Source organism: Canis lupus, chromosome 2 (genome assembly GCF_011100685.1).
Source record: "Canis lupus familiaris isolate Mischka breed German Shepherd chromosome 2, alternate assembly UU_Cfam_GSD_1.0, whole genome shotgun sequence".
Lineage (NCBI taxonomy): Eukaryota > Metazoa > Chordata > Mammalia > Carnivora > Canidae > Canis > Canis lupus.
This window is the reverse complement of record NC_049223.1, coordinates 16,181,206-16,207,792: the sequence shown is the minus strand read 5'-3', so window position 1 is coordinate 16,207,792 and position 26,587 is coordinate 16,181,206. Positions and strand designations below refer to the sequence as shown.

At 35.5% G+C, this 26,587-nt stretch overlaps 1 protein-coding gene and 1 long non-coding RNA gene across 2 annotated transcripts in view; one reads left to right on the top strand and one right to left on the bottom strand.

Annotated features, from left to right (window-relative positions):
* LOC119876102 (armadillo repeat-containing protein 4-like) overlaps positions 1 to 18,652 on the bottom strand; it is a 48,586-nt gene extending 29,934 nt beyond the window's left edge. Inside the window, 4 exon segments of the mRNA XM_038532067.1 lie at positions 3,961 to 4,059; positions 5,438 to 5,643; positions 18,196 to 18,312; positions 18,539 to 18,652. Of these exon segments, the coding sequence (XP_038387995.1) occupies positions 3,961 to 4,059; positions 5,438 to 5,643; positions 18,196 to 18,207 (317 nt within the window). The 5' untranslated portion in view covers positions 18,208 to 18,312; positions 18,539 to 18,652.
* A 53-nt stretch (positions 18,653 to 18,705) lies between these two features.
* Positions 18,706 to 20,645, top strand: LOC111094402. Its single transcript, XR_005355260.1, has 3 exons — positions 18,706 to 18,796; positions 19,244 to 19,359; positions 20,401 to 20,645. It is a non-coding gene; the product is annotated as an uncharacterized LOC111094402 (long non-coding RNA).
* Positions 20,646 to 26,587: the final 5,942 nt, after the last annotated feature.

Genomic DNA, 26,587 nt, shown 5'->3' with positions numbered 1-26,587 from the left:
AAAAGAATAAAGTAAACCCAATGCAAACAAAAAAGGAAATACTAAAGAGCAGAAATCAATAAAATTATAACAGAAAAACAATTTGAAAAATCAGTAACAAAAAGCTGCTTAAAGAAAAGATCAATAAAATTGACAAAACTCTAGTATAACTGACAAGAAAAAGAAAAGACACAAATACCAGTACCAACAATGAAACATGGGATATCACTACAGATCCTGCAGACAACAAAAGAATAATAAGAGAAAACTATGAACAACTATACACACATAAATTTGACAATCTAGATAAAATGGACCGTTCTTTTAAAGTATAAACTATCACAACTTGCCCAATATGAAACACATAATTTGAATAGCACAATTATTAAGAGAATTTAATTCACAATTAAAAAACCCAAAACAGAAGTCTTTAGACCCAGATAGCTTCACTGTAGAATTTTACCACACAGAAGAACACCAAATTTTATATGATCTCTTCTAGAAAATAGAATAGGAGGGAACTCATTTTACAAAGCCTGATATCAAACCAAAGACAGTGCAAACAAAAACAAAAACCAATACAATACTCTCAAGATTGTGGATGCAAAAATTCTTAACATAATATTAAGCACATGTAATTCAGCTACCTATAAATAGGATGAGTGCACTATGACCAAGTGGGGTTACTACAGAGATGCAAGGCTGATTTGGTATTCAAAAATCAGTGTAATCAACCACACTAACAGCCTATAGAAGAAAAATGACATGATTATACAATTGATGTAGAAAAAAGATTTGACCAAAATGAACACCCAAATGTGAATAAAAATGTTCAGAAAACCAAGAACAGAAGGGACCTTTATCAACTTGATAAAGAATATTTGTACAAAAACCTACACCATCATCATACTTAATGGTGAAAGACTAAATACTTTTCCCTTAAGATTGAGAACAAACAAGGCTATTGTTCACTTTGATCACTGCTGACCAATACAGCACTGGAACTTCCACTTCTAGTTGTAAATCTAAGAAAAAATGCACAAGACTTGTATGCTGAAAACCATAAAACATTAGTGAAAGTAATCAAATACTTAAATAAACCGAGATATATAATATTCATGGATTGGAAGATTCTACATAGTAAAAATATCAATTCTTCCCAAATTAATATAGATATTTAATGTAATTTCCAAGAAAATCATCAGTGATTTTTTTCTGTTGGAGATATAGCAAGATTATTCTAAAATTTATGCAGAAAGGAAAGGAACTAGAATAACTAAAAGCAATTTTTGAAAAAAAAAAAAAGTGAGAGAAATCACTTTTCCAGACTTCAAAATTTACTATACAGCTACAGTAATACAGATTGTGTGGTAGTGGTGAGGGGCTAGATGAAAAAAAAAAATCAGTGGAATAGAACAGATACCCAGAATAGCCCCACATATGTACACCGAACTGATTTTGAAGAAAGATACAAAAGTAATTCAATGGTGGAAAGATAACCTTTTCATTAAATGGTGCTGGAGAAATTGGACCTCCACTTAAAAAAAAACAAAACAAACAAAAAAACAACAACAACAACTAAATCTTAACCAAAGTCTCACACTAAAAATAAGAAAAAGGCCATAGGCTTTATAATGTAAAACTATAAACATTTTTAGAAAAAATAGGTGATAATCTTAAGGACCAAGGGCTTCATGAGGACTTCTTAGACATGACATCAAAAATACAACCCATACAGGAACCTGGGTAGCTCAGTCAGTTGAGCATCCGTCTCTTGGTTTGGGCCCAGGTCACAATCTCAGGGATGTAAGATTGAGCCCTGCACAGGGTCTGCCTGCTTGAGACTCTCTCCCTCTCCCCTTCTCTTCCCCATGCACTCTCTCTCTCTTTATCTCTAAAATAAACATATTAAAAATAAAAACAAAACAACCCATAAAAGAAAACATTGATAAATTGAACCTCATCAATAGTAAAACGTTATTCTATGAGAGAGACTCTATAAAAAGGATGAGGAAACAACTTACAGGGAGAAGGAAATATTTGCATACTACATATTCAATCAAGGATATCCAGAATAAAGAACTCTCGAAACTCAACATTTAAAAAGTGATCTGATTAGAACATAAAAAACAAAAGACAAAGAGACATTTCACTAGAGAATATATATGGATGGCAATAAGCCCATGAAAAGATGTTCAACATCACTAGCCATTAGGGAAATGCTAAGACCATGATGAAATAATACTATACATCTTGTAGAATAGCTCAAAACCAAAACCAAAAAAAAGTTTGGATGCAAAGGCAAGGATGAGGATAAACTCAGTTTCCCCTAAGTGTTTGATGGGAACTAAATGGTACAGCCAGTCTGGAAAAGTTAGATAGTTTCTTAAAAAGCTACACAATTATTATGTGTCAGCAATTGGGCACTTATCTTAGAGAAATGAAAACTTCATCCATATAAAAGCCTTTATATGATTGTTCATAGCAGCTTTATTTTTAATATCCAAAAGCTGCAAACAATGAAAATGCTCCCAATAGGTGAATAATTAAATAAATGATGGTACAACCACACCATGGAATGCTACTCAGCAAAAATAAATAAATAAATGAATAAATAAATAAATAAATAAATAAATAAAATAAAAAATAAAAAAAAAACGATTGCACTATGAACATATGCAACAACTTAGATGGATCTTAGGGGTATTATAGTGATGAAAACAAAGTCAATATCAAAAGTGTATAATTCCATTTACATGATATTCCCAAAATGATAAAATTATAGAAGTGGATAACAGGTTAATGGTTGCCAGGAGTTAGGATTATAGGGAAGAGGTGTGGGCATAACTATAAAGAGGTGGCAAGAGTGGCTTCCCAGTGGTGATGGAACCCTTCCACACACTGACTGACATGGTCATCACACACATCTACATGGAATAAAGTGATAGAAAATGATACATGCACATTATATCAATATCAGTCTCCTGGTTTCAGTGCTGTAGGATAGTTATGCAAGATGCAACCACTGGGAGAAGCTAGGTGAAGGGTATGAGATTCCTCTGTACTATATTTGCAGCATTCTGTGAATCTGTAATTAATTCAAAATAATAAAAAGTTTTAAAAATAGTCAAATAAATCAAATAATTTATTATGTTGAACCCAAGAATATAGGATTAATGTAGTAGGGTGTCTTAAAGTTTCTTCTTTTTCTGTGTGCACAAACTTTATAATGTGAAATGTCTGCATTTCTTCCCACTACTACCCCAAACTTACTAACAAAAGTAGCTGACCCTCCTCCACATATGCCGCTTTTGTTGTCAAAATGAAAATGGAGTCAGAAGTTTACTAGCCTTCTATTGATGGCTGTTTTTTAAAATATTTTATTTATTTATTCATGAGACACAGAAAGAGAGAGAGAGGCACAGACATAAGCAGTGGAAGAAGCAGGCTCCATGCAGGGAGCCCGATGTGGGACTAGATCCCGGGACTCCAGGATCACACCCTGGGCTGAAGGCGGCGCTAAACCGCTGAGCCACCCGCGCTGCCCTGATGGCTGTTTTAATGAGAAATAACATCTATCACTTTAGGATTGGCAGTGCCACCAGTGATGAGTAAAATGAGGCTCAGGAAGATGACTTACCCTTGCTATGATAGGATTGTTCAAAAGTAAGAGATCAGCAAAGAGCCCAGTTCTCCTATCACTCAACTCATGGCAATTAGCATTAAATTCATTTGTTTACAGAGAGTTAACTAGTACCAATAGATGCCTGTGTTTCAAGGAACTCTTCACTAAAAGGATATCTTGTAAATATATTCAAAGAAATTCAGTATTATCATTTTTATAACTAGTCAATACTAGTTGGTCCAAGGGTCCAGTAGAGGACCCCGATGTAATGATAAGAACACCAGAAATTTGCATGCTAACTAGCCCACTGGGTAAAGGGTGGCTTTAAAGGATGGTTCCTTTTAATAGATACGTACCGAACTAACTGTGCTCTTCCAGGTGAAACAGGTGGTCCTGACCTTCCAAGTCTTCCTCCATGTTTTTTCTCTTGAGTGTTTCTTAGTAAGCTTTTGTGCCTAAAAATATATTAACATTTTAAAATTAACTTATTGTGGATTGATAGGAAATTAAAAATAGAAATGTACATAAAGATTTCATCATTTTCATGCACCCGTGTGACATGTTTTCCTAATACAGAAAATAACTGTATGAGTTCCAGCCTCATCTGACACCTGGGATGTCCCTTCAGTCTTTCAGGCACATTTTGGCCAGTATTTCTTTTATAAGGACCAAGTACTAGGAACTGTCACTCTGCAGGCCCCTTCACTCGGAGCCTTCTACTCTGGGCACATCCTGCCCTGGGTGAAAGTTGCCTGGTTACTTCCCTTCCCCACCCGACTCTGCCACAGGACCTGGATCTGGTTTTCCAGGGATTCCCAGGTTTAGCGTGGTCCTTGGCACATAGTGGGTTTTCATTACATAGTGGCTAGGTAAACTCATAACTGAAAAATGCCAGCACGTGGGAAGAGCGGTATTTTAAGATTCACCTTCCAGCATAACAGAGCAGCCTGTGTATTTGTCATTTTCACACTCCTTCAGATAGGAGTCACAGAGATCAAACACCTCAAAATTGATGAGAATTAGAGGAACAAGAGCATCTCCTTTTTCCCCAGGACTCCTTCCATCTGCTCTCTGGGTTTGCTGGCAACATGTACTCACTCCGTGGTTCTCAGAATCCCTGCAAGTGAGGGTCCCCTGTGACCAGCTGGGAGCCACTTCTTGCTTTACCCAATCGGGGACCGCATGGAACATTAAAAATAGGCTGAAATTTGTAAGCTATATGCTAATTTAAAAAGTGTCCTTGGCATCTCCGACTGCCGGCTTTTATGAAACACAGGGCCTTAATCTGTGCTTAGGTACCTATTTATAGACATCCCTAAGTGGAACTCGTTTTGTATGTCAGACATTCTTTAAATTAGTGTCCGCTTCACTTAAGCCTGTTAATATTTTGGAGGCTCTAGCCTTTCTATGGTATTTACTTAAAGTTGTTAATAGATAAGATGCTGTCTCTATCAAGATTTCCCTGATTCACTTCACATAATTTTAATCATTCTAAATTCACCTAGCACTTAACTTCTTCAGGTCCCTACCACTGCGTTTACATTGCCCGTGAGATTCCTCCATGTCTTTTATCATCTTTTTCACGTGATATTAGCCCTGACCTACCAATTGAGTCAATGGTGCTCTTGCCTTCCCTTCTGGTGCCCACACATAAGCCGTATTCACGCCAAATACTTCTACTTGGAATATGAAGAGCAGGGAGGGACTGACTTGTATTATGGAGGGACATGTCAACATCTACTCTGGACTTTCTCCCATGACATAAACTAACAACTAGGCAAATGTGGTTACTGAGGATGTATCAGAGAAGCCCTCATGCAAATTTCTACATACTTTTTGAAATCAACAGTGGCCTTCCAGTTTAAAGTTGGCTCTAATCTCTTGGTCATTTGAATCTTCCCGAAGTTAATTTGGTTCTTCTCTAGTATATTCTTGCTTGAAGCAAGAAAAGCTTTAGGAAGGGCGTCTGCTTTTTCCTTCTTAGGTACCTCCTTAGGCTCTTCATTTTCTTTTTTCCATTCTTCAGTGAATCTAATATCCTTTATGTACAAAAAAAAACAGTAATTTTTACAATGACATCACTTCTGAATTATTTTGTGCTATCTGAAAATTAAAAAGTGATAACTTCAGAAAATGAAGTCTCTGATGCCTCTAACTTGTGTTGCTTAGTGACACACACTAGAGAAGGGCCACTTCAGGACTCAGGTCTCTACTGGAGTGACGTTGCCAGAAATGTGATGTTCCTAAGCTCCCCTCCCCACTGCAGCACACACAGATACAACAGCAGGGTTAGACCTACTCACTCCTCACTACTGCCAGACAGATCTAAACTCAAGGGCTGCCTGGGTGGTTCAGTGGTTGAGTGTCTGTCTTTGGCTCAGGGTGTGATCCTGGGGTCCCAGGATTGAGTTCCACATCAGGCTCCCCGCAAGGGGCCTGCTTCTCCCTCTGCCTATGTCTCTGCCTCTCTCTGTGTGTCTTTCATGAATAAATAAAATCTTTTAAAAAAATATCTAAACTCAGATGCTATATTGACTGGGACACATCATGTATAAATTTCTGAAACAAAGGATTAAAAGCATATTTTGCAGTTAGCCAGAGATAAAAGACACATGACAGAGGAAGTCATTATATTTAAAAGACACATGACAGAGGAAGAAATATAATTATTAAAAAAGACTTATCAGAAACAATGCAAGCCAAAGGAAAAGAGAATGACATCTTTAAAATATTTTTTTTTAAAAAAGACCTGCCAACCCAAAATTCTAAATAGAGATTAAAAAAAAAAAAAAAAGCTTTCAAAAATAAGGGCAAAATAAAGACTTTCATAGATGATCAAAACCAGAGAATTCTTGTTCACTTCCGGAAGGCCTGTGCTAAAGCAATGGCGATGAAGTTCTTCATTCAGAAGGAATAACATACCAGAAAGAGGACTATACCACATCTATACAAAGAAATGAAAATCTGTAGAAATGGTAAAAATATAAAAGACTCTTCATATTATTTTTAATCATTCTAAAATGTAATTGATTCTCTAATGTAAAAATAGTATTGTTGTGTTGAGGGGTTAATAGCATACAAAAGTAAAATGCATGACAATACTGCCAAGGGTAGGGAGAGGCACTGAAGGTTACTGTGGTAAGTTCTTAAAGTCTTTGTGAAATGGTAAGACAGTATTTAAAGGTGGGTAGGATAAATTAGAGATATACATTATGAGCCCTAGGGCAGTCACCATGAAACTTTTAAGAAGCATAACTGACAAAAAGCATAAATAAAACAATCATTTTTAAAGGCTCAATTAATACAAAAAGGGCAGGAAAAGAGGGAAAAAATAACAAAGAACAAATGAGACAAAAAAGAAACAAGTAGCAAATTAGTAAATTTAAATTCAAATCAATCCCTAGTTACATTAAATAAAAATGATTTAAAACTTCAGTTAAAAGAAACTGGATTGAATTGGATGAAAAAGGTATTTAAAAACCCACTTTCCATACGACCAATAATCAAAAAATGCAGGAATGGTTACATTAAAATCAAACAAAATGGACTTAAAAACAAAATATTATCAGACCTAAAAAGGGAGACACATAATGACAGTCAACACAACTCTTATTGTATATTCACCAAACAACAGAACTTCAAAGTACATTTAGAAAAAAATGTAACTAAAAAGAAAAATAGATAAGCCCACAATTATGAGACTTCAAAAACTCCTCTTTCAGTAATCAATAAAATAAGCACACAAAAATTAATAATATAGAGAACTGAGCAATACTATCAATTACATTGACAAAACTGACAATTATAGAACATACTACCCAATGGCAGCAGGACACATATTCCTCTCAAACAAAAAAGAAATCACCAAAATTGACCACATTTTGGTCCATAAAACAAACATCTACAAAGCTAAAAGGACTAAAATCATATGAAAAAAAAAAAAAACCTTCTCTTAATTCAATGGAATTAAACCAGAAACCAGTAAAAGAAAGATAACTAGAAAATCTTCAGATATATTAATGTGCCTGAAAACATATCAAAATCTATGGGATGTAGTTCATGTAGTGTTCATATAGAAATTTACAGGATAAAACTTTATAGTAGAAAAAATAAAGGTCTCAAATGAATGGCTAAACTTCCAAATTAAGAGATTAAATAAGAGCAAATTAAACCCAAAAAATCAGAAGGAAAATAAAATCATCAAGAGCAGAAATCAAATAAAAAGGAAAGCAGCCAAAAAAATCAATGAAACAAATAACTGTTCTTTAAATAAAATCAACCACTTCTTTCCAGATTAATCAAGAATAAAAAGAGAGAAGACTCAAATGATCCATATCAGAATTGAAAGAGCAGTCATCACAAAAGATCTTCCAGACATTAAAGGATAATAATGGAATGTCATACTTGATGCCAATAAATTAGATAAGTTGGATAAAATGTAAGAATTCACTGAAACACACAAACTACCAAGGCTCAAGAAGAAGAAACTGGACTAGCTCTATATCTATTAAAGAAATCAAATTCTCAATATAAAAACATTCCAATAAAGAAAGCTACAGGCACAGATGGCTTCACTGGTGAATTGTATCAAATATTTAAGAAAGGAATAATATCTAATTTGTATGAAGAATTCTAGAAAGAAGAAAAGTAAGTGAATATTTCCCAATTCATTTTCTGAGGCCACATTACCCAGCTACCAACACCAGATAAAGATGTTAAAAAATAACTACTAACCCATATCTTTCATGATTATAGATGCAAATATCCTCAGTAAAATACTATCAAATTTCATCCAGTAATGTCAAATAGGGTAAGACATAATGATGAATTGGGATTTACTCCAGAATTGAATGTTAGTTCAATACTCAAAAAAGTCATCAACAGACAAAAGAAGGATAATCGTGCGATCATCTCAAGAAATGCAATAAAATCACCACCTCAAAGCAGCAATGGGCTCATCTCCCATGGGTTAAGTGGAGGCCCTATGGGAAGCATGTAAGAAGGCACTCTCCCTCCCTATCAGCCAAGGTAGTGTCAGCCGAGGCTTCATAGGAACTGAACTTCCACCCCTGTCCAACGGTAATGAAGCATACTATTCCACCAGAGTTGTCAATGGAAAGTGAAGAACTCAGACCTTGCAGGACCTCCAGACTCCACCAGCAAAGTACCAGAGAAGGCCTGCTAAAACAAAAGATCTAAATAAAATCCATAGTTTCACAACATAATGCCCCAAATGTCCAAGACAATAAAAGATCATTCATCCTACCAAGAACCAGAAAGATCACAACTTGAATGAGAAAGGATAATGTAGGAATAATGTTTATACCAAGATGAAATAGATGTTGGAATAATTTGATATGAATTTAAAGCTGCCATCATAAAAATGCTTCAGTGAGCAATTTTCAAGACTTAAAACAAACTAAAAAGCCTCAACAAGTAAATAAAAGATATGAAGAAGAACCAAAAAGAAATTTTGAAACTGAAATTTATGAACCAAAAAAAAAAAAAAAACCTCACTGGATAGGCCTAACAATATGATGGAGAGGACAGAGGGGAAGAATCCATGACCTTCCATGAAATTACTCAGTATGAATAAAGAAGGGAAAATTCATTGCAAAAAAAAATGATAGAACCTCAAGATCTGTGAGGCCACAACAAAAATTCCAAAATTCATGTCATCAGAGTAACAGAAAGAGAAGAGGAAGGGAGTCAGACTAAAAATGTATTCTAACAAGATTTGAAATTTTCTCAAACTTGGAAAAAGACATAAATCTAAGATTCAAGAAGCTGAGGAAACCCTAAACAAACAAACAAAGTTATCCATGCCAAGACACACACACAAAAATCAAACTCGACAAACTAAAGACAAGGAAAATTCTTAACAGCCATGAGACATAAACAATATTTTGCTTTTAAGAGGAAAACAATTAAAATAATAACAGATAATCATGGAAGCCAGAAGAAACATTTTTTAAACACTGGAAGTAAAGAATTGTCGGCCTGGGATACTATATCCAGTGAAAATATTCCTTCAGAAATGAAGGGGAGGTCAAGAAATTCTCAGATGAGGGAAAATGAAGAGAAGCTGTCATCAACAAACTTAACCTAAAAGAGTAAGTTCTTAAACAGAAAGACTATGATAAAAGAAGAAACTTGCAACAGCAAAAAAAGAAAAACAATGGAAAAGAATAAAAGTGTAGGTAAATACAAAAGACATTCATTCTGCTTTTGAGTTTTTTAAATGAAGTTTGATGTTTGAAGCAAAACATAATGCTGTCTTATACAGTTAGCAATGAATATGGAGGAAATAAAGACAATTACAAATGAGAGAGGTAAAGGGACTTAAAAGAAGATAGTTTCTTTTTTTTTTTTTTTTTTGGTTACTAAAATTGTATTTATTTTTTCAGTCCCATCAGTGTAATAGTATTATAGCTTTTGCAAGAAGTTTATGTTGAAAGAGAAATGACATAAATTCTCACATAGTATATTTGTAAAGAAAGACTATGCTGACAGTTTTTTTGTGTGACATCTCAGGGAGTTGCAAGGGATTAAGTCATACACAATTATTGTTTGAAGGCGACATGGTTTCTGTACTTTGCTCAAACTGGTATAATGTCAAATAGTAGATTATAATTGATTACATAGGTATATATGGTACAATACTCATAGTAACCACAAACATGCAAAATCTTTACAAAGAGGTACATTCAAAACACTATGGATAAATCAAAATAGAATTCTAAAAAATGTTCAAGTAATCTGCAGAAACCACAGGAAAAAGAAAACAAAAATGAAAACTAGGAGGAACACAAAATAAAAGTAAAGTGGCAAGCGTAAGCTCTAACGTATCAATAATTAAATGGATATTATCTAAACACATCAGTAGATACATCAATTGAGTTACACAAATTTATTTTTAAAATGACTCAACTATCTGCTGTTTACAAGAAACTCACTTCAAATATAACAATATATGTAGCATGAAAGTAATAGGGGAGATGGGTGCTGGGTGGCTCAGTCGGTTAAGCATCTGCCTTCAGCTCAGGTCATGCTCACAGGGTCCTGGGATAGAGCCCCACATTGGGCTCCCTGCTCAGCTGGGAGTCTGCTTCTCCCTCTGCCCCTCCCCCCGCTTGTACTCTCTCACTCACTTTCTCTGTCTAAAATAAATAAATAAAATCTTTAAAAAATTATATTAAAAAAGAAAATAATAGGAAAGAAAGATATAACATGCAAACAATGGTTAAAAGAAAGCAGGAGTGGCTATAAATGTATCCAATTAAGTAGACTTCAGAAAAAGGAAAATCATGAAGGACAGAGAGGGACATTACATGATGATAAAATGATCAATCAAGAAGATATGGCAATATTAAATGCATATACAGAGCTTCAAATACAAAAACAGAACTAAGAGAAAAATTAGACAAATCCATAATTATAGTTGAATACTTCAAAACTTCTCTCTCAACAACTGATAGAAAATCAGCAAGAATATGAAAGAACTTAGCACCAAAAACCACATGATTTTTTACACAAGGTAAAAAGAAGAGAAGAAATAATAAATACCAAAGTGAAGAGAAAAAAACACACAGAGAAAAATCAATGAAACTAAAAGCTAAGTCTCTGAGGAAACAGAAAATCAAGAGACCTCTACCCAGATGAGTCAAGAAAAAATAAAACACCAATGACCAATATTAGAAGTGAGAGAGGTAACAATAGCTACATAGTCTACAGACATTAAAAGATGAATAAAAGAATAACCATAAACAAGTTTACACCAATACATGTGACATAGATGAAATGGACAATTTCCTTTAAAGACAATCTACCAGGGTGCCTGGCTGGCTCAGTCAGTAGAGCACACAGCTCTTGATCTTGGGGTTGAAAGTCTGGGGATAGAGATTGGGATAGAGATTATTTAAATTAAAAAATAAAATGGCAAAAGGTTATGTATACTTTACATATATATATGTATACATATATAAAGTATATGTATACTTTACTCCAACAGAATCATTTTTTAAATAAGTAAAAAAAAATAAAGATTACCATAACTTCCTCAAGAAGAAACAGATAACCAGCCTGGCCCAAACTAGTAAAGACACTGAAATCTGTTGTTTAACAACTTACCTACAAAGGACACTCCAGGCCCAGATGGCTTCACTACCAAACATGTAAGAAAGAAACAATATCAATTCTACACAAACTCTTTCAGAAATTGGAGAGGAAAAAAAAAACTTCCCAACTCATTTTATAAGGCCAGTATCACTCTGATAACCAAAACCAAAGATATTAAAGAAAACTACACATCAAAACCTTATAAATATAGATGTGACACTTAAAATCTTAGCAAGTTAGATCCAATAATATATAAAAATGATACTACATCCTGAACAAATGAGGTTTGTTCCAGAAATGTATGGTTACTTTTTTAAAGCTCATCAATGTAATTTATTACATTAACAAACTAAGAAAGAAAAAAAAACATGTAATTTTCTTAATAGGTAATCATTTGGTAAAATCCAACATCCATTCCTTTTTGTTTTGGTTTTATTTAAATTTAAATTAGTAAACATACAGTGTATTATTGATTTTGGGGTAGAATTTAGTGATTCATGAGTTGCATATAATACCCAGTGTTCACTACATCAAATGCCCTCCCTTAATGCCCAACATCCCATTCTCCCATCCCCCACACCCACCTCCCCTCCGGTAACCCTCAGTTTGTTCTCTATAGTTGAATCTCTTATGGTTAGTCTCCCTTTCTGTTTTTATCCAATATCTATACCTAATAAAAGTTTTCAACAATCTGAAATAAAGGGGAACTTCTTCAATCTTATAAATGTCATATACAGCTAACACATACTTAATAATGAGAAACTGAAAGTTTTTCCTTTACCACCAGGAGCAAGAGACTACTTCTATATAATTCTGTGCTGGAGGTTCCAGATAATGCATTAAGAAAAGACAAAAAAAGGCACTGAGACTGAAAAGGAAGAGGCAAAATGATCATTATATACAGTCAATATAATCACATACATAGGAAACCCTCTGGGATCTATGAACCAGACACTAAAACTAGTAAATGTTTCAGAATATAAAAATGATATATAAAAATCAAGTGAATTTTTATATAGTAGCAACAGATAATCACAAATTAAAATTTTAAAACTACCATTAACATTTTTTTTTTAAAAAATAAAAATTCAACTTTGAAGTTAGATTCAACTTTGAAGATCTAACTAGCTTTATTAATTGATTCATGAAGCCAGCAGCATCCCATGTAGCTAGCAGACAAATGTTCCACTGAGCTAAACAAAAGAAATAATTTTAAAGGCAGAGAGACCATTTGAAAAAAGGAATTTATTAGCAAGGAATGTATTGTTTAGACAAGGTTGCCCTCTTAAGAGAAGCAGAAGGGGTAAATCAGTAAATATCCTAGTATTGACCAGGAAATTCCAATTGACTTGTTATAAGTTACATTCCTGGGTGGTTGAAATTGCAGTTATTTAGGTATAAATAATAATAATATAATATAATATATAATAATATAATTCTTGAGTGTTGACTTGGCCTAAGTAATGCCACTTTGGGCCTGTGGTTTTCTTTTTTAACACTCTTAAAATATGAAATATTTATAAGTAGGTTTCACGAGATATATGCAAGACCTGTGCATTGAAAATTACAAAATATTGCTGAGAAACTGAAGGCCTAAATAAATGGCGAGACATACTCTGTTCATGGATTGGAAACCTCAGTATTGTTAAGACATTAGCTCTTTCTAAATTGATCTATAGATTCATCATAATCTCAACCATAATTCTTTCAGGCATTTTTAAAAAGATTTTATTTATTATTTATTCATGAGAGACACAGAGAGAGAGGCAGAGACATTGGGAGAGGTAAAAGCAGGCTCCATGCAGAGAGCCTGATGTAGGACTCGATCCCGGGACTCCAGGATCATGCCCTGGGACAAATGCAGGCGTTCAACTGCTGAGCCACCCAGGCATCCCATCTTTCAGGCTTTTTATGAAGAAATTGACAAGCTGACCTTAACATTCTAATGGATATGCAAAAGATGTAAAATAGACAAACAAGTTTGAAAAAGAAAACATTGAAGGACATATACTACCTGACTTCCAGACTTATTATAAAGCTACAATAATCCAAAGAGTGTGCTACTGGTATAAAAATAGACAAACAGATCACACCCATACAAACGGACAACTGATTTTAGACAAAGGTATAAAAGTAATTCAATGGAGAAAGGATGGCTTTTTCAACAAATGGTGCTGGAAAAACTAGATATTTATATGCAAAAGAAAAAAAAAGAACTTTGATCCACACCTCATATTATGTACAAAAATTAAATTTAAAGGCCTTAATGTAAAACCTAACATTTGAAAACTTTTAGGAAAAAAACACTGGAGAAAATCTTTCTGATACTGGGTTTGGCAAAGCTTTATGAGATACAACACTATAAAGAAAAAATTAACAAGTTGGACTTCATTAAAATTGAGGACATTTGCTCTTTGGAAGATATACTGATTGGAGAATGAAATGACAAGACACAACCAGAAGATCATATTTACAAGCCATATATCTAATAGATTACGTAAGCCAAAAATATATATAAAAGAGCTCTTACAACTCAGTAAAGAAATCAAACAACCCAATAAAAAAAAAACTGGGTGAAAGATCTAATAGACATATATGATATATAAATGGCAAATAAACATATGAAAAAATGCATTCAAGAAATGCAAATTAAAACCCAGTGAGATATTAGTACACACACCTATTAGAATGTCTAAAATTAGAGGACTGACCATACCAGTTATTGACGAATATACAGAAGAACTGGAAGTCTCATACATTGCCAGTGTGTATGTAAAATATTACCACCGCTTTGGAAAGCAGTTTACCCATTGCTTAAAAAGTTAAGCATGCAACCATATGATCTTGCTGTTTATTCCTAGATTTTACCCCAAGAGAAATGAAAGCATATGATCTGTGGAGATATACACCTGGAAATAAAATGTTAAAAATATGAGACCTTAAATTTTAAAGATATGTACAATGTTTTGAAAATAAAAGAATATTTGCAGGTGGGTGACAGAAAAGAAAATCAGAGGATCAATCTCAGAAGCCCAACACCCAACTAGTAAGAGAACAGAGAAGAAGGAATGATTAAAGATGTGATACCAAAAAAGTATTTTTCTAGTTTTGAAGGACATATGTCATCATTAATGAAAAACAAACAAAACCAGCACCAACCATATCATCATTAAAATTACAGAACATCTGGAATAAGAGATCCTAAAGGCTTTGTTAGATGGGAAAAGTCAAAACAGGCCACGTAGGAAAAAAATGCCTCTAAAATTCTAAGTAAAAATTGTTTTTGAACTATCATTATAGAAACAATAACAGAGAGAAAAATAAAGATATTTTCATATGCTAACCCTCAATTTTTTCCCTGTTATATGCCTCTTTTACTCAGGAAGCTCCACCAAAATGATGGGATATACCAACAAAAGGAAAACTAAATGGAAGGGAACTTCAACATAATAAAGACCATATATGAAAAGCCTACAGCAAATATCACATTCAGTGGTGAAAGCCTGAAAGCTTTCCCCCAATATCAGGAATAAATATGGAGATAGTGTTCACTGCTTCTATTCAGTGCAAAATCCTAAAAGGTCTAGCCATAGTAATTAGACAAGAAAAAGAAATCTAAGCGGCACCGGGCAGGCTAGGAAGCCTGCCTCTCCCTCTCCCTCTGCCTGCTACTCCCCCTGCTTCTGCTCGCTCGCTCTTTCTCTCTCTCTGTTAAATAAATAAAATCTTAAAAAAAGAAAAGAAAAAGAAATTTAAAAACACGCAAATTGAAAAGAAGTAAAACTATTTGCAGATGACATGATCTTTTATGTAGAAAGACCTAAAGATTAAAAAAAACTGAGTTAATAAATGAATTCAGTAAAGTTGCAGGATGTGATTTTGAATTTCACATTCAAAAGCCAGATCTGATTTCAACACTAAAAAAAAAAAAAAACAGTTCCATTTCTCCTCATTAGCAGTGAACAATCAAAAAGGAAATTAAGGAAACAATTCCATTCAATAGCATCCAAAAGAATATAATGCTTAGAAATAAATTTAACCAAGGAGGCAAAAGAAGACACTGAAAACTATAAAACACTGCTGATAAAAAAAGTTAAAGGAAACAAAAACAAATGGAAAGACACCCCATGTTCATGGATTGGAAGAAATAATATTGTTAAGACAACAATGTTATACAAAGCAATCTATAAATTCAATGTAATCCCAATCAAAAGCCTAATGATGTTTTTTTGCAAAAATGGTAAAACCAAACCTAAAAGTCAAGGGAACCTAAATAGCTAAAGCAGTCTTTAAAAAACAAGAACAAAGTTTGAGGAGTCATACTTCTCAATTTCAAAACTACCACAAAGATAGAGTAATCAAAATAGTATGGGACTTGTATAAGGGCAGACAAAAAATAATAGAATAAAGAGTCCAAAAATAAACCTCTACATCTATGGCAAATTGATTTTCAACAAGGATACCAAGAACTTTCAATGGGGAAAGAACAATCTCTTCAACAAATGGTGCCCGGAAAACCGGATATCCACATGCAAAAAGAATTAAATTGCACATTACTTTACTTACACCCTATACAAAACTTAACTCAAAATGAATCAAAGACTTACAGAGATAACACCATGACATTATTAGATGAAAACAGGGCAAATCTTCATTACCTTGGCTTTGGCAATGGTTTCTTATGATACCAAAAATATAGGCAAGAAAAAATGTATTTGTTGGACTTTATCAAAATTAAAAATGTTTGTGCATTAAAGAACACTATCAAGATGAGTGAAGACAACACACAGAATGGGAGAAAATATCTGCAAATATTCTATCTGATAAGGGATTAATAGTCACAATATATAAAGAATTCCTACAACTCAACAACAAAAGACTACCCATTTTTTAATGGGCAAAGGACTTGAATAGACATTTCTTAAAATAAATATACAAATTCCCAATAATATGGAAATATGCTAAACATTACTATTAGGGAAATGGAAATCCAAACTATAATGGAATACCATACTTCATACTTACTAGGATATCTATAATAAAAAAACACACAATCACACACAGAAAATAACAAGTATTGGTGGTAATGTGGAGAAGCTGGAATCCTTCTACAGGAGCATAAAATGGTTCAATCTAGGTACAGTTTGGTACTTCCTCTAAAAGTTAAATACAGAATTAGCATATGACACAGAAATTCCACTCCTAGGTAACCTCCAAAATTAAAACAGGGACTCAGTTACTTGTAAGCCAATATTTATAGCATTTTTCACAATAATCAAAAAGTGGAAACAACCCAAGTGTCCAACAATAGATTTACTGATAAACAAAATGTGGTTATATACACGAATGGAATATTATTCAGCCACAAAAAGGAATGAAGTTCCGACACATGCTACAACATGGATGGACCTTGAACATATTATGCTAAATGTAATAAGCCAAGCACCAAAGTACAAATTTACGATTCCACTTCTCTGAAATACCTAGGAAAGGCAAATTTATATTTGATTAGAAATCGAGAAACCAAAAAGTAGATTAGAGGTTCCTAGGAGCTGGGGAAGTAGGCATGAGGAGGTTACTGCTTAATGGGAACAGTTTTAGTTTGAGATGATGAAAAAGATTTGGAAATGGACAGTAGTAATGGCTGCACATAATTAATGCCACTCAGTGATACACTCGAAGTAGTTAAAATGACAAATTTTATGTTTTGTACAGGTATTTTATAACAACAACAAGGAAAACTAGAGTCCAGGAAATAGGTGATCAAACACCAGGGGAAAAAAACTCACAGGATGATGACAGAGAGACGTTTCAGGACAAGAGCAGCAGCAGAATAGTAAGAAAATAGAGTGCTCTGGAAGTGGCAGTGTCAGAAGGAAAATAACAGATCTGATAAACTGTCTGATGTAGGATTTGTGGAATTGACATCATCTTGAGAATCAGCCTGGGGCTTAAGTGTATCACTTTAGTATTTCTTGCATATTGCTTCTTACCCACATCAGCTTCAATCAAGATTTAATAACTGTATTAACTGATTCCTTTGTCCATCCTCAAAAACTATTTCAAAAACCATGCAAGACACAGAGGAAGTACAGTTCTTATGCATATGCAGTTGACACACTTACTGAGACAATCCAACTAGTTAGTAATCATGGGATGCCCAGAAAAGATAAAAATAATCAAAACATCTAGGCTTCATTAACAGGGATGACTGCTTTGTTCTTAGCATTATAAATTCAAAAGGAAAGATGAAAAGTGCTTTTTTAGAAAGCAATCTGACATATTTTACACCTATTACCTAAAGAGGTTCAGAAACTTCCTTGAAGTACTCCACTTATAATATTTCTTATGTAATATATTGTGAAAAACTCTCTAAAAATTATAAACAGGGTCCAAAAATAGAATTATTCTCAACAGAAGGTAACATGTCAAGTAACACTATGCTATGATATTTCAAGATTCTGTAAACTTACCTGTTTAGACATATTTTCTGAAAATTTTGCCGATTTTTCTTTTAAAAATGTGACAAGGTCTTTATAAATTTCACTTTTTCTCTCATAATTAATTTCCCCCTCATCTTCTGTTTTGCCCTTTGGAAGAAAAAGTTTGGTGCAATTATTAATGTAGTAGCATTTGAACCTGATCAATACATCACAACCCAAGGCCACATATTGTTTTCTTCTCTCAAGGATCCATGTGGCAGTTTTTATACATCAAAAATATGGGCAGAATTCTTCCTTCTTAAAGTTATCCATTTGTCCGTCCATCCACTCATCCACCCATCCATCATCCATCCATTATGCTTTTACTGAGTACCTCCTATATGCATGTAGGGCATTTTGCTAGTTAGCAAAGAATGGAGAGCTTCCTTCCCTCTGCACTCCTCTAATGCAAAAAAACAAAACACACACACAAAAAAAACATTATGACTTCAAGAGAATCTGATGAAGTCATAAAAGGTCCCAAGATTAGAATGCCACCATAGAAAAGCTTGTTTCCATTTGTCACACTCTGTTCTTGTTCTGTGTGTAAAGAGGTTGCTATGGGATTATTTTCTAGAGTTACAACCTCCATGTAAGCACCTGACACTCCAACCTTTGTCTCCATACCTCTTTCTTTTTGTCTCTTTCCTTTCCTCACCTATCCTAATAGAAAAGATTTGGCTCTGCCTTAACCAAATGTATATATAAAAACCCATAGTGTGCTTTTTATATATACGTAACCACACACATACACAAAACATCATATACACCCATATAACTCAGGCGTGCCATGCATTTTGTCGTAATTATTGAATCATGTTCCTTATCTTTCATTCTTGAAATTGAGAGGAACACTTAGATATTTCCATATCAAATAAAGGTATATGTAGATTAGTAGCTCTTGATAGAAACAAAGTGTCCTTGCCCCACTCTAGAAGGTCAAAGTCTCTTATTTTCTGATTGGAAATTTCACTTTCTTAGAGTATCAAAACAAACCAAAGGCTAAATCATATTTAGCTCATCTCCCCCCTCTGTGCAGATATAATCTGAGAAGATCATGCTGAGAAGAAATGCACCATAAGGCAAGTCAGATGAGATGCTTGCTGGTCATCAAGAAAGTGGCACTCACATTTTGAAGCCAATCCAAACCAAGAGGTAGCAATTCTCCCAACAGTCCCCTGTGATGAGGAATCCCCACTAAGGATTTAGGTTCTCCCTGCAGATATTGCCTGTGAGGCCCCATATTACATTGAGGACACCAAGGGCATGGTTGCCAAGGGGAAAGCTGACCACCTAGTAAGTTCAGTGAACAGGTATGAGACAAAAAATAAAATGTGTTCATGTGGAAGATTCAGAAGGCCACCACCCTGCTTAGTGCTCAGGGGTGGGAATCTGGAATGCTGTGTTTCTCCCTTGTCAGCTCAGTCAGCTTCAGTTAGCAGCAAGTAAAAGGAAGACTGTAAAGCTGGAGGAGGGAGAAAGGGACTGCTCCCAGCTCCTCGTCCCCTGTCCCCAGCAGTGAACCCTGGCAGTGGCAGCTGCTTCCAGTAGCAACAGTTGGTTCCAGTTCCCAGGGGTTTTTCCCTATGTTCCCAGAACCTGGCTCATTACAACTCCTTAGAATCCCATTACAAACCAACCAGGTCCTCCCTCTTCCAAGGTCTGGGTCTCAGCTCTGCTGGTTCTGCAAAGATCCTCTCCTCTGAGCTCCTGAGGTACCAGCTCCTGGGCATTGTACTCCTCTGACATCTGGGTGCCAGTTTCATGAGACCCCCCTGTGCTCCAGCATAGCCTGGAAGCGACCATTCCTCAGAGATATGGATCCCAGCTCTGTGGGAGTCCCCCCTCTGAACTCCCAAGGGACCATAACCCAATGTAAGCCAGGGTCCCCTCCTCAGAGGTCTAAGTCCCAGCTCTGCAAGGACATCTTCTGAGACCCTAAGGAACCAGCACAGCCTGGTGGTGCTCCCTCCCCAGACACATGGGTCCCAGCTTCTTGGGGGTGCTTCCTCCAAGGCTCCCACATTTTAATTCCTTCCCTTTGTCCTCTCAACGCTTAGGGCAAAAGCTATAGTTACTGCTTCTGTGTTACCTCAGCCCGCCTCTTATTTGCCCGAATACTTGTATAATTAATTAATTAATTAATTAATTAATCAATCAGTGAACTGATCGTTACAGAGGTTTCATTTTATAAAGTGGCGTGGGTTCCTTTGACGGTCATTTCTTAGAAGACTGATTTAATGACCTGCAATGGGGAACACCGAGGCTCATTCTGAAATGGTTTTGGATTTGCTCAGCAAACACATAGCAAAGGGATCTGCTTCAACCCAACAGAACAGAATCGCATTTTCTGTGGCCATCAGCATTCAGTCCTGGAGACATGCCTGCATTTACAGAGATGGAGCCAAGCACCAAAGTCAACATGGTTCTTAAAAAATTACTTACAGCCATTTAAAAATACTCCTTCTGTACTACAAGTAACACACAGAGTTTCAACATCATGGTGTTTTACCAGCAGTAACAAATTCTCCATGAATTTGTCTCCAAGGTGGGGCTCGACATCCATTTGAAAATTCATAATCTGAAACCAATTATCGATCAATTAAAAGGAGCTCTGAAAAAATAAAATATGTTATCTTTAAAAAGAATAAATATGATTACAGTTTTTTCAAATACTCAATCCTAATGTAGCTATTGAAGCATTTGGAAATAATAATTATTTTACATAACAAAGCAAATCTGAGAATAATAGAAACCTTGAAGTATAGTCAATAGATTCCAAGACAGTTTGTTCTCCTTTTCCTGAGAAAATGTTTCAGCAGTTCTATATGGTTCTTAAACAGTTGTTGGGTTTTTTTAAACAGATTTTGTCTGAAATGAATGATAAGAAATGCATTTAACACTCTAAAAGAGAATCTCCAGAAAACAGATGAAAATATACCATTTTAGCAAGGGGGGAGGGCTGGTGGGAGGAGAATATCACTTTTTATAATTAAAATTGTAGTCAATTATACAACAACAAAATGTTTGCAGTTAGTTTTAGCTGTGTTATAGCCTTACAACACTGTCAAGACATCAAGAAACCAGTGATTCATATTTAATGCAACATTAAATAAACTCGTTTAAAAATTCATTTCATTCTTAGTGGTAATAAGCATAATACTAGAAAAAAACTACAAAATGAACAAGTTTTAAACCTTACAAAGTCTACATGATATTTGCATTACCTATTTAACCATCTATTTACTTGTCTGAGGAGAGTGAAAATAAGGCCACTTCATGTCCTCAGAATCAGGTGAAACCCCATAGAAAGCTCTAGCAAAGCTAACAGTAAATCTTTACATTTTAGAATTAGAAATATCCATGCAATACCCTAAAATCTACTGTTAAATCAATAACAACTCCTATAATTTGTGTATGTTTAAAAAAAATCTGAAAGCATTTTTTGTAACTAACTTTTAGAGGTTTCTTTTTTCTAAAAGACTCACAATGAAATATGTTTTAGAGAATGATTCAGTAGGTGCAGATCCAGTGCTTAAGCAATGCCAACCTTCATCTTTATCTCACTCCTCAGGATCTTCATCTTTGGTAATTTTATCAAGAATATTTACTGTGGATGTGTCTTCTTTCACCATGTTATAATCCAAACCCAGGATTTTTGTTACAGGATCTCTGTTAGCTGATCAAACAAGTAAATAAATAAAATGATTCTCTTGTCTTCTGTTGTAAGAAAAATAATGACTAACAAGTCCTCTGAAGCCCACCCAAATGTGCTTTCCTTCATTAAGCTTTCTCTCATGGACCCAATTTGAATTAATCTCAACTTCTCAGATTTCTACTGCATTTAGGAACTTTCTTGTACTCCTTGAGATTCTCTACCTTGTACTGCAGTATCATCTATCTATATCATATCTCTAATAAGACAAAGAACAAGACATTCTTTTTTTTTTCTTTTTTTTAATTGACTGTAGGGCATTGTCCAGCATGGTCATTCAATTAGTGTATCCAGAATTGATTTGAAGATAGAGAAATACTGGTCTCCTTAGAAGAATCATCACTAGAACTGTGTGTGTGTACGTGTGTGTGTGTGTGTGTATGTAACCACTGAGGCTTAGTGTTCACAAATGCTTTCTTTCCAAAACAGCATGGTTTTCTCAGTCTAAAGATCTACCACCAGTCTTTTCCACCTGTTCAAAGTGCTTATCTTTTCTTTTTTTTTTAATTTTTTTTATTTATTTATGATAGGCACGCAGTGGAAAGAGAGAGAGAGAGAGAGAGAGGCAGAGACACAGGCAGAGGGAGAAGCAGGCTCCATGCACCGGGAGAGCCCGACGTGGGATTCGATCCTGTGTCTCCAGGATCGCGCCCTGGCCAAAGGCAGGCGCCAAACCGCTGCGCCACCCAGGGATCCTCAAAATGCTTATATTTTCTTTTTTTTTTTTTTAAGAAATATTCTTTTTTTTTAATATTTATTTATTTATTTATTTATTTTTTTATTTATTTATTTATTTATGAATGATAGACACACAGTGAGAGAGAGAGAGGCAGAGACATAGGCAGAGGGAGAAGCAGGCTCCACGCACCGGGAGCCCGACGTGGGATTCGATCCCGGGTCTCCAGGATCGCGCCCTGGGCCAAAGGCAGGCGCTAAACCGTTGCGCCACCCAGGGATCCCAATGCTTATATTTTCAATGCCTTTTTATGTTCAAGTTGGAAAAACAAATCTGGCCAGTACTCACACACATACCAAAGTTACAGTGAAAAACTCCAATACTAATTCATGATCAAGGCTGACATAGGTGTGAAAGTAGACTCTAGAGATGGTTAAAACAGAATTTGGTGAAAGCCAAAGAACCATGTAGTTGCAAGTGAGGAAGAAGAGGGCAAAGCCATATTTGGAAAGGAGGAATTTAAATAAGATGAAATATATATGTATTTGAACAAGGAGGCCCATGGGACTAGTTCAGAAAGCTCCACCTGATTGAAATGAGAGAAGCACAGTGATGGCATTAACTCTGCAGTGGGAGATGGACTCTGGCACCAGGAAATAGCAGAAAAGGCTTAGGGCTTCTTAGAAAAAAACACACAAGGGGAGGGGCAGGGAAAAGAGATCTAGGAATCATCTACTTTTTGAGCATCTCAATCATCCTTACAGCAGTCATCTCATTAAGACTCATGGAAAAAGGTATTATATGAATTCTGGGGAAAGACACAAACCTGCCCCCCAAATTGCCCTGCACCATGGAATCTGGACCCAAAACTAAGAGTTGTACCTAGAGCTCTTACAGAAAGGACAAAATGCAGCAAAGGATACACATTTAGCCAAACTAGATATATAGCAGCCAGTCTATGTATTAAGTTCATGCACTAAGTTGAAATTAATGCTATTACCAACCTCCTTGAATTCAACTTTACTCTTAAGATTTCATTCCTCCTCAGCAGGGTAGCTATGAGGTATAGATAGATAGATAGCCTAATAATGAAGAGTAGGCAAGAGATAAGAAAAGGCTGCTGTCCTAAGGTTCACATCTTTTTTTAAAAAAATATTTTATTTATTTACTCATTCATTAGAGTCATAGGGAGAGAGGCAGAGACACAGGCAGAGGCAGAGGGAGAAGGAGGCTGCAGGCAAGGAGCCCGATGTGGGACTCTGATCCCGGGTCTCCAAGATCACACCCTGGGCTGAAGGCAGACGCTTAACCGCTGAGACACCCAGACATCTCATAAGATTTACATCCTAAAGAATATTTTTTTTAAAGGTTCATCTTCCCACGTCATAGCAGTAGACACAGCAAAGAATGATTAGAGGCAAGACCAGGCACCTCATGCTTGAGTCCTTCTAGTCACATGATTCCAAACAGGCAAAACATGTATATGACACCATTATGTACTGTTAGGTATTTCTACTCATAAGAAAAATTCAGAAAACAATTGCTCCAGGCAATTGGTCACATTCTTTTACGCATGTTAGATGCTTAGACAATAATGAAAATCTACATCCTTAATGAAGAGGAAAACGTTTCCCATTGAGTGAATGTAACTACCTCCACAAAGCTATGCAACCTACAAAGGAACATTACTGAGACCAATGGAAAGTGAGATTACTCTGGGCTATCTTTGCTGCATACATTTTAGAGGAAACCGAGCATCATCCGTCACAGCAGGCCTGAGGGTAGAGGGTGGAGTTTGGTGCAGGCCCCACTAATCTGTCTTCTCTCCTGTGTAGACCTTAGAGGATACAGGCCTCTGGTCTTTCCAGAAGTGAGGAAGCCTCTCTTTAAACCACATGCTAAAATTAGAAATCTAGAAGCTTGCTAGTGGTAAAGTATTAGGCCTTTCAGTTTAAAGTAGAAACTTGATATGAGCATGACATTCAGCCAAGAAAAATGAATGACATTTTTACAAAGTCGAACATAGGACTTTTTGCCTTTTAGGTCACGGAACTTTTTTCAAGAGACTGCAACTCCCCCTCCCCCATGATTATGTTTCTAAAAGTTCAAGTCATAGACTGGAGCATAAATATCACCTTGATACAAGCCTGTGCTTCCTTCAGCTTTCTGTCTTTGGCAATAAGCAGCAAACGTGACAGCTGCCCCAAGCTCCTGATCTTAATGTGTGGCACAGAGAGAAACAGCAAAGGCTGCCCATCTTTATCAACTTCTTCTGACTTGACTGTTGTTTCACTAGGAAATAAAAATAAATAAATAAATAAATAAAATCTTAAGGTTACCTGGATGCTAGTGAAGTTAAACATAAGACATTTTGACAAATCATCCCTCTGGCTCATTATAAAACACAAAATATAAGTACTTCTTGTTAAAAGCTCATGTCTTTTCCTCATTTGTCCACACTCAGATCCCTAAGTTCCCAGGCTTATTAGCAACCATAGTTAGCAACATGATATACCCAGGAAGAACATTTTAAGCCATGTCTTGAATACTTACATGAACTCAATCACAGTTTTTGGTTTTGTTTTTCTAACAATGTGTTGGACAACTTTAAAAAAATCACTGGTTCTACAGGACCATTCATGTTTTGGGGATTTCTAAAGTTATTTTATTTATAAAGTTTACACCACAGTAATTAGTGGTTAGAAATCTTCTTGGCTACTCTGTGTTTATGAACAAAAAGCTATAAAAAAGAGAAAGAGAGAGAGACAAACTAGGTTCCCTCTGTGGATTGTTTTCCCACTCCAAACCCCCTAATTTGGTTTACTTTAGGATAATAAGCAGTTTTTCTAAATGGACTTTTCCTGATCAGAAATTTCTGGGTCTCCTAGATTTGTCTTTCTGCCCATTTTAATTATTTTTTTAGGTCAGCATTTAAGAAATATTAAGATGTTTTTACGGCAGTGATATTTCTATAGATTTCTACCACGTACAACATTAACTAAGCTACCTAGGTTTTTATTAGATATGGATATCCCTGGAAAAACTGCTCTCCTCTTAAGACCTGATCTAACATATTTTAAATTGTAAGGCAGATAAACAGATGTGGTGTATTGCCAGTTCATCAGAAAAAGTAAACCTGACAGACTCAGACAGATGTACTACCAGCACGATTTCACTAGAAAAGGAAGAAGATAGAGATCATGGAGGCAGACTAGTGGCTTGCCACGGATGTCCACATCCTAACACCCGAGGCCCACAAATGCCTTATCTTACATGGCAAGAGAGACCATGCAGATGGATTAAGTTAAGGATCTTGAGATGGGAAGACTATTCTGAAATGTGCAGGAGGGTCAAGTCAGAAAAGCCAACGTGACATGGAAACAGGGTTCAGAGTAACACAGAGCCAGAAGCTATGGAATGTAGGTGGCCTCCAGAAGCTGGAGAAGACAAGAATGGATCTTCCTTCAGCCCCCAGAAGGAACACAGCCCTGCCAACGCCTTGATTTTAACCCTACACACTTATTTTAGTCTTTTCACCTCCAGAACCCTAAGAAATTAAATCTGCATTATTTTAAGTCACTAAGTATGTGAAAATTTGTTACAGCAGCAATAGGAGGCTAACACAGGGACTTTTACCAGGCTTTCCCACTGTTCTTCCAGCAGTAACTTTCATAGTAACTCACATAGGAAGTAACTTACATAGTAATTGTACACAGAAGGTACTCAATAAATAGAAGAGGAATAAATGAATAGAAGATTTCTAGGCTGACCAGTGATGTGTGTTGTATACAAAATGTGTGTTTTCTCTAAAATAAAGCTTTTGGAATAATGTCTTCAGGTTTGAGATTTCTTAAAGGTCTGTGCCGGGTTGGTCACATGTGCTAAGTGGATGATGACAAGACTAAGTTATAAGCTGACTGAATGCCAACAATATCAAGCCACTGAACTTGAGAAGGTGAAACTCCTGGTAAGATATGGGAGAAGTCAAGGGC